Here is a 15058-nt window from a genome sequence, read left to right on the forward strand (position 1 = left end):
CAGGTGGGCTCTGGGAGCCGTTAGTGTCAGTGGGGCCCGAGGATCCGGAGGACGGACCCGGGTAGCCCAGTGCCAGAGAGGGCACCGAGTGGGGAGAGCGCCAGAGGGCCTTCCCCAGGTAGTTAGGTTAGGGTAAGGAGCAGGTAAGCTCGGAGGCAACTGCAGTGGTGGAGGTGTGCAGGTGGGTAGACCCGCTGGGAGAGGTACACGCCACAGCCCAGAAATTGTGCGAGGGCACCGGGAGATGAATCGGGGGAGTGAGACCCCAAATTGAAAAGCACCACAGTTTGGCCAATGGGAATTGGTTTTTAGAACCCATAGTGTAAGAGGGCCAATGGTTTGGCCGGAGAAAGACCCCGGGTAGTGTAAAGTTGTTAAAGTCATTTAGGAAATAGTTAGGATTGATGAACCTGTCGCACCATACGCAGCCACTTACCTGTGGTGATGATGATGACTCCACACCTGTGTTTTCTTTGTTCTGTGTGCAGGAAATGAGAATTGCTGTGAGGATTTGTGAGACGCATCACGACGTGGATGAGACATTGGGGTGATTCCATCTCTCCCTCCTTAGGAGGGACTGATGATGAATTGAAAATGGCAAATTTGATTGGTTAGGAGGGAGAGAAGACGAATTTGGTATATGGGAGGAACGGGGAAGACAGTAGGGATGTTTGTTGATTTGTAAAGTAGATGTTTATGGGTAGTGTTGTGTTTTGTGGATACAGTAAGGGGTAAGGGAGGGGCAATGTAGGTTACCTGGTGGGGGGGGGGGGCGTACGGTAGGAACGTACCTGTCTCACCTGGTTCCCATGTGCCCCCAGTGTGCATCATCTTGTATTGCGTGCACTTTTGCGCCCTTACCACCTTCCTCACTTGTCTTTTCTTTTGTCTCCCACCTCCGAGGATCTGGCTTTGGGGCAGAGAGAGAGGAGAGAGAGGTGCTGGCTCCGCAGTTGTGGGCCTGCACTTTCGCTGCTTGCTGCCTGGATCGATACGCCATATGGACCGCAATGTTTGTGGCCGCCCACCATGGACCGCAGTTTTTTTGCGGCCAAGCACCACCCATTGATGGACCTCTGGGTCAACGTGGCACCTATGCCAAACAGGTGAACCACTAATAGTTGGCCCCCTGACGGCCACAATAAAGAAATGGACGCGGTTGGCGCCTTTCTTTATTTCGAAAGAAGCCAGAACACCAAGTGCACCACACGAAGAGCAAGAGACACCTGCAGGGTTAGGGGTTGTTGTTTTTATTTTAACGAACAATGGTGACTGCACCGGATGGTGCTGATTGGTGCTTGGGGTGGTGCTTTTGGTGCTTGGAAGGGGTGCTCTGCACATTATTAAAGGCCGTAAGGCCACAGAGCACTCGTGGGTTGGTGTATCGATGCTGGCATGCGTGCTCTCTCTATGCATAACATCTGCATGTGTTCCTCCAAAAACAGGTCCTGGATCGTAGTGTAAATATCAGCGTAGTCTTGTAAATAATGCTCCCTACCCGCTGTATGTTTAGTTTGCGAATTCTTTCCGGATTCGGTTATCCTGTGGGTGTGTTTCTGTGAGGAGAAGGGTGCAACGTCGCAGGGGGACATATTTACTCATTTGTGAATATCTGTAAAACTGTCGCACTCAGGGTAGAGTTAATAGTAGAGGGAACTACATCTGAGTGCCACACTAAAATAGGTAAAAATTTATCGGGTCGGGACGCCCCGAGGGTAGAGAAGGGTGCAATGTTGCGGATATGGGACTTGGCCTCAATATCCGCTTGTAAATACTCCCCTATTTCCCCAATACTCCCCAACTATCCCCAATCCCCCATTCCCTAGTCCCATTGCCTGTAAATAACACTCTGTAGAACCGACCTTCCCCTTTTTCCCCCATTAAATGTCGTGCCCAGGTCCACCGCATCTCACGTAGACAACTTTCGGACATCTTGCTAGTTATTCTTAGTCTATGTCAGTTAAGGACTCGTTTCCATTAATTCTGACTCTTCGTTGCACCAGAATGTGATTCTATGGCACCAGTAGTGAGTTTAGGACCTTCCCATACCTCCTCCCATCTTCTTCGCCAAACAACAACTACAACAACAACTACAACAACAACTACAACAACAACGGCGCGGCGCGGGGGAGTGTGCGTCCTCACACCGGCTCGGTTAGCCGCCATTGACCATGCGCTCCGACGGGGTTACCACGAAGGGGCTCCTTGTCAGCCCCTCGTCAAGGGCGGAGCCGGTAACCCCCCCCCGCACGCACCCAATGAGAAGCAACGGGCCGATTCCATCTGGGGCGGAGCTAACGAGCCGAGGGCGTGTCACTCCCCGCCGGATATACGCGGCCACTTACCGGACGTGACGTGAGATGCGCCCCCAGCTTGAGAAGACAAGTCATCACCTCCGAGCGCTGTGACCTTCCCGCATCTTTGGACTGGACCGGGTCGATTTTGCCCCTGAGCCAAGGTGCACCTTGAGCCATCGAAGACCTGCCCCTCCTTGCCATCAATCCCCGTGTGAGTCAGTTTTGTCCCGTTTATCTGTCGTCTGTCGGGGCTAATATAAGAGTGTGTCTAAGTGCCTGCCTTTCTATGCTGTCCCTCTTGTCGTTGTAATCTGACCTTCCGCCCTAATATAACCTCCTCCGGAGGTCTTGAGAACCGTATCCCTGGTGTCGTGTCATTTTAATCCCAGCCGTTGTGTCCTTTTCCTTCATTGATTTAGCGTAGCGCGACTCGGCAACGTTCGAGTATAATCGGGTAACTTGTGCGGACACGGCGGCCATTCCGCTCGGCCCACCATAACATCAAAGTCGTGTCTGTAACAATATATATATATATTGTTATGGACCGCGGATAAGATGTTGATTTGCCGAGCGGATGGCGCCGCGGCCCTAACAGTTACCCCGACTAACCCGATTCCTGAACGTTGGCCAAAATCGCGCCACAGATATTCAATATGGAAACCTCTAAAGCGACCGAATGTAAAGAGGAAGAAGAAGAAAACGTACAGAAGAGTAACAGGATTTATTATTTACACACACTAAAGCAAAAGGAGCAGTCAAGGTTATATACAGGGAAAATGGAAAAAGCAGGTGACACAGTGAAAATACTAGCTTAACTATACAAGCTTACTTATACCCAGGGACAAGACAAAAGACAGACTACAAGCACACTTACACGGGGGATGATGACAGGAATGGCAGGAGGTGGATGGCTGGAGGGAGCGGAAGGTTCAGCTGGAACTGCAGCCCGGTCGGGTCGGGGATGAGCAGCCGCCGCCCTTTCTCGATCGGCGCGTTTATAGCAGCCGCCGTTCCTTCGCGGCCCCGCTCGAAACTCCCGTCAAAGCCCCGAAGCTGCTGTGGCTGAAGCTGCTGTGGCTGAAGCTGCTGCGTGCCGCTGCTCTTTCAGGGATCCTCTCTGGCGCAACTCCTTCTTGGAACCTTTGGCGCAACTCTTTTAATTCACCTCTCCCTCTCTTGCTTAGTCCAACCACAACCTCTCTTGCTTAGTCCAACAACCTCCTCTCTTGCTTAGTCCAACAACCTCCTCTCTTGCTTAGTCCAACAACCACCCTTTCTCTCTTGCTTGGTCCAACAACCACTTTCTCTCTTGCTTGGTCCAACAACCTCTCGGCTTTTGCGCGCGCACTTTTATAGCGCCTCAGGCGATCAAGCCGCTAGTGTCCAGGACACGCCCATCGGTCAGCTCGCCTCGGCCCTGATTGGTCGGCACGGCCCTCTGGCTCCGCCCTTGATGATGATGGGCGGGCACACTCTTCTTCCCCGAGCTGACCACGCCGTAATGGCGGCAATTGCAGACAACAGCCAAATGCAGTTGGCAATTGACGAAAGGGGGGTTGGAAGGGAATCTACCTTATTTCACTTGGTGCAATGGAGTATTTCAATTAATGGAAGATACAGCCTTACACTAATACACATAATAAGGATATAACTGTCAAAAAGGGGGGAAATCTATGATTGGCTAACGTGTGGTGTTAATGAACTAATTACGGGACGCACTTTGACCTTTATACATAACTGGAGCAAGGAGGGCGATATTTTACAACAATTTACACAACAACAAAAAAAAAACATTCTCATATCCACAACAATATATATATATATATATATACACAAAGAATTAAGTTAAGCACCCCCCCCGTTTTTTTACAACCTCGCACATTACAAGTTTGTTGTCGTCAAAACAGTGTAATATACCCATGATATTGCTATATTTTCTGGAGAAGTGATATTATGGTCACATAAAAACATAACAATCATGCCGTTTTCAATATTTTATTCTGAATAATTTAAGGTGAAATTTTTTGGGAATTTTAGGCATATTTTCACCTCAATTTAAGTATGGAGCTATAGGTCCATCACGGACAGTGTGGATGACGTTTATGTTTTCTAACGTACAGTCATTGTTCTGAGAAGACCTCTAGCGATCTTTGCGTCAATAACGTGTGTAGGACCCACGTGATCGGATCACTGACTCAACCCTACGTCTCATAGACCCTGTAAGCCGTCGTATGCGTTGCTGTGGCAGGTTGAACCCCCTCGAGCACGTTTGGGACATGTTGGGACGACAAATTGCGAAGATGGTCCCTCCAATAGCCAATCTGGATGAATTGGAACGTGCATTACATCGGGAATGGAACAACCTGCCACAGCAACGCATACGACGGCTTACAGGGTCTATGAGACGTAGGGTTGAGTCAGTGATCCGATCACGTGGGTCCTACACACGTTATTGACGCAAAGATCGCTAGAGGTCTTCTCAGAACAATGACTGTACGTTAGAAAACATAAACGTCATCCACACTGTCCGTGATGGACCTATAGCTCCATACTTAAATTGAGGTGAAAATATGCCTAAAATTCCCAAAAAATTTCACCTTAAATTATTCAGAATAAAATATTGAAAACGGCATGATTGTTATGTTTTTATGTGACCATAATATCACTTCTCCAGAAAATATAGCAATATCATGGGTATATTACACTGTTTTGACGACAACAAACTTGTAATGTGCGAGGTTGTAAAAAAACGGGGGGGGGGGTGCTTAACTTAATTCTTTGTGTATATATACATATATATATATATATATATATATATATATATATATATATATTGTTGTGGTTTTGAGTTTTGTACAATGAAGGTTAAATTTCCCCCTCATAGTTAGTCACACAAACAACACGTAGCCTCGCGATAGTTCAGTTATTTCATAGTATGTGTAAGAATAGTCCTTTTGCTGTGTTAGTCTTGCGTTGAGTAGAGTAAGGAGAGTAGGTCCTTTTCATACTTCCATTGCCTTATGCCACCTTTCGCCTCTTTGTGCTGCCTTTGGCTTTTTTTGACGCGAATGAACATGAGGCAGGCCTGGAGGGTCGAGTCGGGGCCGAATGAGGGCGGCGAAGAAGCTGACGGTAAGCGCAAGCCGCCAATCAGGGCTCAAAGGGAGTGGCTGCGGCAATGCGTCACAGGGCGTGGTTGGAACGTTCAGGAAGGCTCAGGGCGTGGCAAATATAACCTGTCGCGCAAAGCCCCCAGGAGGACTCTCGAGTTGAAGGAGCGCGGTGAGCAATTGAGTTACGAACAGAAGAGTAAGAGGAGTCGAGCAGTTGGCAGTAGAAGAGTCGAGGTCAGCAGAGCGCAGTTGGAAGAGAAGAGAAGAGGAGTTGAAGGAGCGCTGTCAGCCGTGGAGTTTGAGAGATACGAGATCGGAGAAAGACGCGCATGAACCAAGATATGCGCTCGTATTAAAGTGGCGCTCGGTTGAGCTTGAAGCCGAGCCGCTATTGCATTGGGTTACGTAGAGTGATAGCGCGCTGGTTACTAAACGCGCTGTGGAACCGCCCAGCCACGCCGAGACGCGTACATTCCTTCCCGCCTCATCTGCTGCCTTTTGTCCGAGAGACGCGCTACGAGGATCCTTCCACCGCCTGCTTGCCATCATCGCGGGACGTGCTGTGACCGAGGAGAGCCGGACGGGGCCGTTCCTGGATGACCAAGTCGGCACGTTTGGCCTGAACATCATCCTGCCTGCAATTCCCTGTGTGAGTGCGAACGGGCCCGTGTCTGGGTATTATAATAAGACTGCTTAAGTTCTGCTCTGTGTCTGCTTTCTACCAAATTGTACATACGTGTAAATAATAATTAAACCTGTGTTCTTCCTTTGATTCTACCGCTTTTGTGATTTCCATCATTGACTAAGCGAAGTACGAGTAAAACCGCTCTAATCGGGGTCCAATATTAACGGTGACTGCACGGACCACGTGGTACACAATCCGCTCGGTGTACTCAAATTACACGTGGCTCGTGCGAGGCTTGGTTCCCCGCTTCCGTGGCGGCGCAGGTATTTAGGTACGAGCGAGACTTGGTCCCGAAACCCTACCTTGCGTTTGCCCGGAAGAGGTGTTTCAAGTCTCTGTTACGCCAGGCCCAGAAAGAACAAGGGGCTTAATCCCCCCTTGGTAAGGGTAAGAAGGGCGGCGGAAAACCGTAACTATATATATATATATATACAAATATATATATACTAGCAGAAGTACCCGGCATTGCCGGGCGGGGGAGGGGAGGGGGACGGGAGGGGAACGGGGGGGGGGGGGGGGGGGAGCGAACCCCTTGGCAAAGCGAGCGATTTTTTTTTTTCATAGCGTCATAGCGTTCATAGCGTTTCATAGCGTCATAGCGATTTTTTTTTTTCATAGCGTCATAGCGGTCATATCGTTCATAGCGATTTTTTTTTCATAGCGTCATAGCGTTCATAGCGTCATCACGTGATCGCTCTGAGCGAATCAGCGCCCACCTGCTCTGATTCCGTTGATTCCGTGCGCTGAGGTAAATATGAATAAAAAATATGGATCGTCAAATATTTTGAGTTCGGCCATGTTCGTGCCACGCTCAATGGCCATGTCTATGTCAAATATCAAGCACGTAAGCCTCTCCGTTTAGGAGTCTATCGGTAACATTATACACACACACACACAAACACACACACACACACACACACACACACACTGTGTTTTATATATACTAGGGCATGCCCGTACTATATATATATCTAAAATTATATCCCCCCCCTCTATTTACATGAAATGGTTTGGTCCAAAGCGAACAGCTTGCGAGTACGGTGACAATCCCCCCCCTCTATTTACATGAAATGGTTTGGTCCAAAGCGAACGGCTTGCGAGTACGGTGACAATCCCCCCCCCCCCTCTATTTACATGAAATGGTTTGGTCCAAAGCGAACGGCTTGCGGAGTTTGGTAAAGAAATCGCCATAGCGTGCACAAACGCGCAGGAAAGCGAAAGAATCGCAAATTAGTTTTAATTAGTTTTAAAACATAGTTTAACGCCAACATAGTTTGCCAACGTGAAATAAATGAATACGCTCTCAAATGTGCCGTCCGAGGCAGAGTCTGTTCGCCACGTTCGGCACACGTGATAGCTCGCTGCTCTCTGATTGGTTGAATCGTTTTTTGGACATAGCTCGCTAACTACTTGTCCGATTAATATGAAACCTTGAAAAGGCACATCCTCGGGTCCCCAGCAATATACCTGGCAAGTTTCAAGTATATCGGACCCGTGGTTGTCGAGAAACAGCGGTCACAGACAGACACACAGAGATTACTGGCATTATATATACTAGGGCATGCCCGTACTATATATATGCCCGTACTATATATCTATCTAAAATTATATCCCCCCCCCTCTATTTACATGAAATGGTTTGGTCCATTCGCAACGCCAAAGCGAACGGCGAACGGCTTGCGAGTACAGTGACAATCCCCCCCCTCTATTTACATGAAATGGTTTCGTCCATTCGCAACGACCACAGACCCCCCCCCTCTATTTACATGGAATGGTTTGGTCCATTCGCAACGCCGGCACACGCGATCGTTCGCTGCTCTCTGATTGGTTGAATCGTTTTTTGTACATAGCTCGGTAAGTAATTGTCCGATTAATATGAAACCTTGAAAAGGCACATCCTCGGGTCCCCAGCAATATACCTGGCAAGTTAAAAGTATATCGGACCCGTGGTTGTCGAGAAACAGCGGTCACAGACAGACAAACGTACAAACGTACAGACAGAGATTACTGGAATTATAGATAGATATATATATATATATATATATATATATATATATATATATATTATATATATATATATATATATATATATATATATATATATATATATACATATATACAGTATTACAAAGCTCTGATGGTTAATTCAAATGAGCCTAATGTTCTGGGGTTTTAATATATTTTCTTGCCTCCACCCAACTTGCATTCACTTATCTTTTAATTTGTTAACCCCTGCTCTTGCAGGGCTAACCCCCGCTCTTGCAGGGAAAATGGCCTTAAAATGCCTGTTGTTGTGTGTGTGTATCTTTTAATTTGTTCCGCACATTTCTTCCTTAATCACCCAGTTCAAAATTTACTTCATTCACGCTTTTGCATTGCCTGAGCTTGCAATTCCAAGTCTTCTCTCTGTACGCCTACCCCTCTCTTGGAAAAAAAAAAGTTTGTTTCTCAATAGATTACAAAATCAGACAAAGGCAGGACAGTGAGCCACACAATACTTTTGAGAGGAGGCCCCACAGGCCACATATTGGAAAACCCCATGAACTAAAGCCATTGAAAGGAGAGATAACAATAAGATAATTGAAGAAGTCCTCTCAGACTACCTTTGGCAGGCAGCAGCCTCTTCACTCTCTGCAGACCTGGACAATATCACAACCTGGTCAAACAAGTGGAACATGTCTTTCAATCCTGACAAATCTCACACTCTCACTTTGTCTCTCCAAAAAGACCGTCTGGACAACCCTCCCATATACTTTCTGAACAATCCTCTTGAAGAAGTTCTGTCACCCAAGCTTTTGGGTCTCACTATCTGCCATGATCTTTCCTGGGAAAACCACATTTCCAAGCTGGCCTCCAAAGCCAGTCGCCAACTGGGCATCCTCTGTCGTGCGGTCCTTTCTGGGCACTTCTGAGCTCCTCACCACATACAAAGCTTTCATCCGCAGCTCAATAGAATACTGCTCTCCCCTCTGGGCTGGCGCTCCTGCCTCACACCGAGCGCGGCTTCACGCGGTTGAAACCAAAGCATTCAGAATCATTGGAATCTCCTGCGATTAAGCTGATTCTGAGGGCCTCTCTCTCACTGCAGGCAGGTGGTCTTTCTGTCTTCTACCGACTCCTCTCCGGCCTTGCTCCCCCAGCTCTCTCTGTGCTCTGTCCCCCCAATATTCCTTCAGGTCGCACAAGATCTGCCTGCAACCATCTTATGGTTAAACTGCCAAAATCAAGACTCTCTGCTCACCTTCAATCTTTCATTCCTCTTTTCTCCCGCCTCTGGAACAAACTTCCACACTCTCTTCAATCCCTCTCCTCCTTCCAGGTCTTTAAAACAGCTGTTCACCACCATCTCTTGTCTTCCCCCATCCAAAATCTTGACCTTTTCTACCCCCGTTAAAACACCCTAAATCCACCTCTTTCAATCACCAACTTCTTTCCTGAAATTCCTCGTAGTGAAATTCCTAGTAGTGTCCACTTGTTTTATAACGTGTACCCCTTCCTCCTCCCCCAGCCCTCTCCCTTCCACAGATCTACCGATGTCCTTCTTCACTACTGTTGTTGTGCTTGTGTGCTTCTCTCTCCTTCCCCATCTTGTCTCCCGCTCCCTTAATTGTATGTTTTATGTGTCTGTGCATATTTTCATGTTCAATGTGTTCGCTCTTACACGAGCCTCGATTCTGTATAAAAAATAAGAAAGTAATCTTTTCCAGAAAATTGGATATAGCATGTTCTGGAGTCCAAACAGAGCATGGGTAGATACAAAACAAGAGGATGTACTGAAGCAACACAGAGCATTCCACAACCAGCCATGAACTAGTGATCCCACCATTTCAAATCTTTATTTTTATATATATAAATACAATGTCTTTAACACCATATTCACAATACACGTAAAGTACGCGAATTGTATAAACCGCAGGAGTTTCACCTCTTTGTGTAAGCCAAAGCAACGATGTATGGTGAAGCACACAGCACAGCACTTCAGTGTACCATGACACCTCCATACCGGTAACTTGCCACCACAGTCAGGGATTGGCTCCGACACGGTGGCAACGAAAGCTGCTACGATTCACCAAAAGTAAAAAAAACCAAAATACGGTAAAAATCAATGACAAAAATATTTATCCCCGCACCACAACAAAACAACAAAAAGACTCAAAGCAAACTTTTGAGTGGTGACAGACAGACGGACAGAGACAAACATATTAGACTAAGGACAGAGCAAAATTGTCAAAACAAACATTTCATGAAGAAAACTATTCAGACATTGAAGGGGTTGATACAATTTTATGCAACATCAGTGAGTGTATCCATGATGGATGAAAATCTAAAGTATTTCAATGTGTAAAGAACTAGCGGCGGTAAGGACCCCAAAAATCTGTACGATCTAAAACAAGATGATCCAATTTAAAACAAACAAAAAAATGGACGCGACAATGTAAGTGTTTCAAACAACCATTTCATTCCTGTCCGACAATATTAATAATTAAAAAAAACCCCACAACAAATGTACCAACTCTAAATAAAGCATATACAATACATTCTTGAATAGTCACATCGATCTCGATAGTCTATCAATTGTTTTTTTTCTGGGGAAACGTCCGTGTGACACGGAATCGGGTATACCATTTCGCTCTTGGCCTCCGGTAGCCATAGTGTGGTCCTTTTGGTGCAATAGTAGCGGATGATGCACAGCGACGAGGAACGTCGAGGCCAAGGAGCACAGTTGGCAATCGGCATGTCTCTGAAAAGTACAAATCGACCTCGTGTGGCTGCTTTGTATTGCAACGGGCGAGGGGAGAACCGGTCAACACGTCATCTCACCAAAAATGGCGACGTTAAGGCAGTAGCCTGCGGATGGCATGGCTCGAATAGTTTGGAAGTGTTATTTTTCAAACCGCGGAACATTTCATCTCAAAAAATAAAATAGACGAGCATGCCGATGGGGATAACCTGCAGCAGTAAAGAGAACAGTGATCGTTACACATATTACAAGTAAACCTTCAGTAGAGACTAAACGAAAGATCACCGGCCTAGCAATCCACATCACACGATACAACGGTCATTCACTCGGCATGAACTGCTGGTACATTTGGTATGGTAGAAAAGGAATACAAAAATGCAAAGTTCTGCACACACAAGTTGCCTTTCGTACAACACACATTTTGGACAGTTTTAAGTACGACCTGAAAGACTTTTAATACCACCGTCTATCTTAGAATAGGCCAAGATTTTTCTCAACACCAATCAACTGGCGGTGGAATAAAAAACGGCAACCATCCCAACCCTTCGTTGACGATGCCATTCCATAGCACGGGCTTAGTTAGAAAGGTGTCGTCGCATCAAAGGAAACTGTTAATTTCACTTATCAAGCCACAAAAGGAGCTCCAGTCATGTTACTGCAAAACCTTAGAGGTTAGGAACAGAATGATCGGACGCACAGGTGTCCAATTCCAACTCCACGGCTGGGCAGTGCAAAATATCCATTTTAAAGCAAGATAGCAAAGGATATTACTCCTCGGCTATCGGTAACTGGCATACTGGAAGCTTTTGAGGATTTATAAGGAATTAAGATGATGAAAAAAAATTTTTTTTAAGTACAAAAGGCGATTTTTCATTCTTAGTCAGTTGAGGGGGGCCTTGGGGTGGCTCGGCCTTTCCAAAAGCAGCATTTATAGGGCCAATCACAAGTTACCCCGAGGTTACTAGAACCAAAACGTGGACGCAGATGTCACTTGCACACCAGACCAAGTGAGGCGGGAAGATAACTCTCTCTCTCTCTCTCTCTGGTCAGAATTAGCTGAATTTTTACAAAGTCGATTATACATGGGGTAAGTGTCACGAGACTAGCTGAGGTTCCAGAAGTTGAATCCAAATCCTTAGTACTGGCTACCTTCAGACAGCACTCCTCTCGGACACCAATCCAGTGTGCTCACTAACAAGCCATGATCATACAAACTTGAGGGGAACAAAAGAGAAGGAAATCACGTTAAATTTAAATGGCGGCAACATAAAAAATAATTAAACATTCAGAGAAAACGAGTCCAAATTCAGGCAATCTAGTTTCACAGACATTGACCGGTGTCCATAAATAAACAAACAAACACTGAGTAGATTGAAATGGAAAAAGTAATTACCAAATGAGAATTAAAAATGAATAAAAAAATGCTTTGGACTGAGGTTTGGATGTTCACAACACTAAATAGCGTACGCTGCATTAAAAAAAAAAAGAGAAAATTTCAACATCACACTCCAAAAGTCCCTGGTGTTGGGCTAGCGGCTAGGGTGCCGGCTTAGGATCCTAGGATCCTGGGTTCGAATCCCGGTCAATCGCTGAATTAACGCCAGGGGGGTTGACTCAGCCTGTCATCCTTCCGAGGTCGGCAAATTGAGTACCAGTACACTGGTAATTCCCTGCTTGTCATTAAAGGCGGCAAAAAGGGTTGGCGTCAGGAAGGGCATCCGGCCGTAAAACATTGCTTCAAAAAGGGGACCGAAAAACAACAACAACCACGGTCCCCGAAAAAGGCCAACCCCCGCTTGCGGGGAAAAATGGCCTCTAAAAGGTGGTTTTTTTTACTCCAAAAACCTTTTGGGATCAAGGCTTCACCATAATTTCCATAATCCGGTCCCAATCCTAGCATTTTCATGTCCCAAATAAGCAGCAATTATTTTCCCATCAAAATTGAGCTTCGTCACCGACTGCTGCCCTTCACTTGCTGCACAAATCCAACTTCCCTGTGATGTCGACATCGGGGGGAGGGGGGTTTATGTTAGCACCTTTTAAACCTGTTCCTCCTTATTGATCGCATATCACAATGGTGACTGAAGGATTTAAAGAACAATTTAATCAAAGACAAGTCTGCAACGAGTAGCATTAGTGGAAGGCCCCACTGCACCCTGGTCTGTGTTTATCAAGGCCGGTTGTCCCCCAGATAAAATGCAACAACTAAGTTTCTTTCTTCCCACTGATCTGACAAACCTCGACATATAACCAATTCCTACCTCAAGATAAAAAAAATACTGTTCCTTTTATTAAACAAAATAGTACTGCTTGAGAGCATGTCTCGTTTTATAATCGCAATCACCTTTGCTTTCTCGATAACCATTTGTGGAGCTGACAGGATAGCTCAGAGGTAGCGCCTTCGGACTATTTAGTCTGGATTCCTTGACAAACTGTCACCTTCGTGCTCAACAGGTAGAACGGTGTATCGAAGAGTACTGCCCTTTGAAAGACACTAAGCTAGACGTCCCATCTGCTCACATTCACTGGCAGTATTTGTTAACAATCATACAGTGGCCTATTAAAAACAGGAGGCCAGAGTTGCTGGTTTTCTGCCCTAACCTAAAGGTCAAATTCTAATTTCTGCCCCAACCTACAAAACCCTAAAAAAGAGTGGTGACCCATCCACGGCCGATTCTCAGCCATGGACGCTCGATCTCCTGCTAAGGAAGACAATTTGGGGATGCGACGGATTGCACTTGAAACAACACGGATGAGATCTCACATCTCTGTCTGTGCGTCTCTCTCCTTTAAACCATTTTTTGTCCTTTCGTGTTCGCAATTCTCAGTTCTATTTCTGACCCTCTCCTTCTGACTTGTGAATGTTTCTCTACCAAAGAAAAACCACATGCTGCACTCTACAAAAAAAATAATAGTAATAAATTACCAGAGTATGCCAAATCCTTTTGTACAAGGAAGTTTGTTACAAATTAATGTTCAATTGCTATTTATTTATTTATTTTACAAATTCATAAAATTTACTTACAAATGCCATCGATCTGTTGTGGTTTTTCTTTTTTTAATACATACATATTTTGTATTTGTTACTGGAAGACAATTGCCGAGTTGGTAAAAAAAAAAAAACCGTTCTAAAATTTAATTTTAAAGATAACAATCCGGCAAAACTCTCCAAAACATGCACTTTTAAATTTAGGTAAGATGTTTGCAGAACGTTCCATGTTTGGTGGATTCTATCCCCTCTGGATCAATGACCACTAACTGAACACAGAACAAAATGAAAATAGAAACCAATGAAATCCTGAAGATTAACCATCTTGGAATGAGGTTACCACCCCAGCTTGGCCAGCCTTATGATGCAGCGACGTGAACTTCGTTAAACGATTGCGAGGGATTGGGAGGGAAAGAGTAGAGGCGAATAATTAATGAAATGGTTACTGACGATGCAGCCAACGGTGGAGGTATCTGGATTTTGTAATGTTACCCAATCTCATCTATACGCATACTTTTATTTGGCAGAAAGATAACTGTAACATCATCATTAACCTTCCAGGAATAGGCCTCAGGTGAAGACAAGACAAACACATAAGAAAGACAAAACAAGGAGTTTAAAGACAGTTAAATAAAGAGAACAGGGAGAGAGGTATAAGCAGATGAGAGAGAGAAAGAGGAATGCAGGATATCAACATGGAAAAAGGAAAAATCAAATACAAACAAAGTCCTTGCCTGTAATCAATGTTACCTACATCAAGGAAAGAAACAGCACGTTTAAGTCGAGTTAAACAACCACCGAAAACCTCTTTGTTTTGTTCATTATGTCAACATGGAGCCTCAAGCTGGACCTCGATGAATACAAGTTGATTGTGGAAAGAGGGTATTCAAGGCCCCTGGAGCTCATGTGCGACAAAGTATCGGAGGCGTTCGAGATACTGGCTGTACAGCTCAACGTCGTTGTGCCCGGCGCCTTCTACCCAAAGTGGCTCGACGGGATGCTGGCAGCGCTCGTACATGGCCAGGCCATGAGAGAAATCGATCACCTCGTCCTCGGTGCCGTGGATCACGAGGACGTGCGACGACACTTTTGAGATCTTGTCAATGCTGCAAGGACGAGGGAAAGCAAGGTGTACACGTCAATGATGTGAGGTATTCATATTGCAATTTTACAACATGGAGCGAGCTCATTCAAGTCAGTCCAACTCAGGAAAAATACAAAGATTTCAAAAAA

General features: G+C 45.6%; 1 protein-coding gene and 1 long non-coding RNA gene across 2 annotated transcripts in view; one reads left to right on the forward strand and one right to left on the reverse strand.

Moving 5' to 3' along the window:
• The window catches only part of LOC144894230 (uncharacterized), a 117725-nt gene that overhangs the window by 67047 nt on the left and 35620 nt on the right, over window positions 1-15058 (forward strand). The gene's annotated exons all lie outside the window — the stretch shown is intronic.
• Window positions 9907-15058, reverse strand: part of LOC137436415 (alpha/beta hydrolase domain-containing protein 17B) — a 49633-nt gene continuing 44481 nt past the window's right edge. The window contains exon 3 of the mRNA XM_068130178.2: window positions 9907-14931. Coding sequence (XP_067986279.1) covers window positions 14712-14931 — 220 coding nt within the window. The 3' untranslated portion in view covers window positions 9907-14711. The remainder of the gene's footprint in view (window positions 14932-15058) is intronic.

Source organism: Myxine glutinosa, chromosome 11 (assembly GCF_964187855.1).
Source record: "Myxine glutinosa chromosome 11, kmMyxGlut1.1, whole genome shotgun sequence".
Lineage (NCBI taxonomy): Eukaryota > Metazoa > Chordata > Myxini > Myxiniformes > Myxinidae > Myxine > Myxine glutinosa.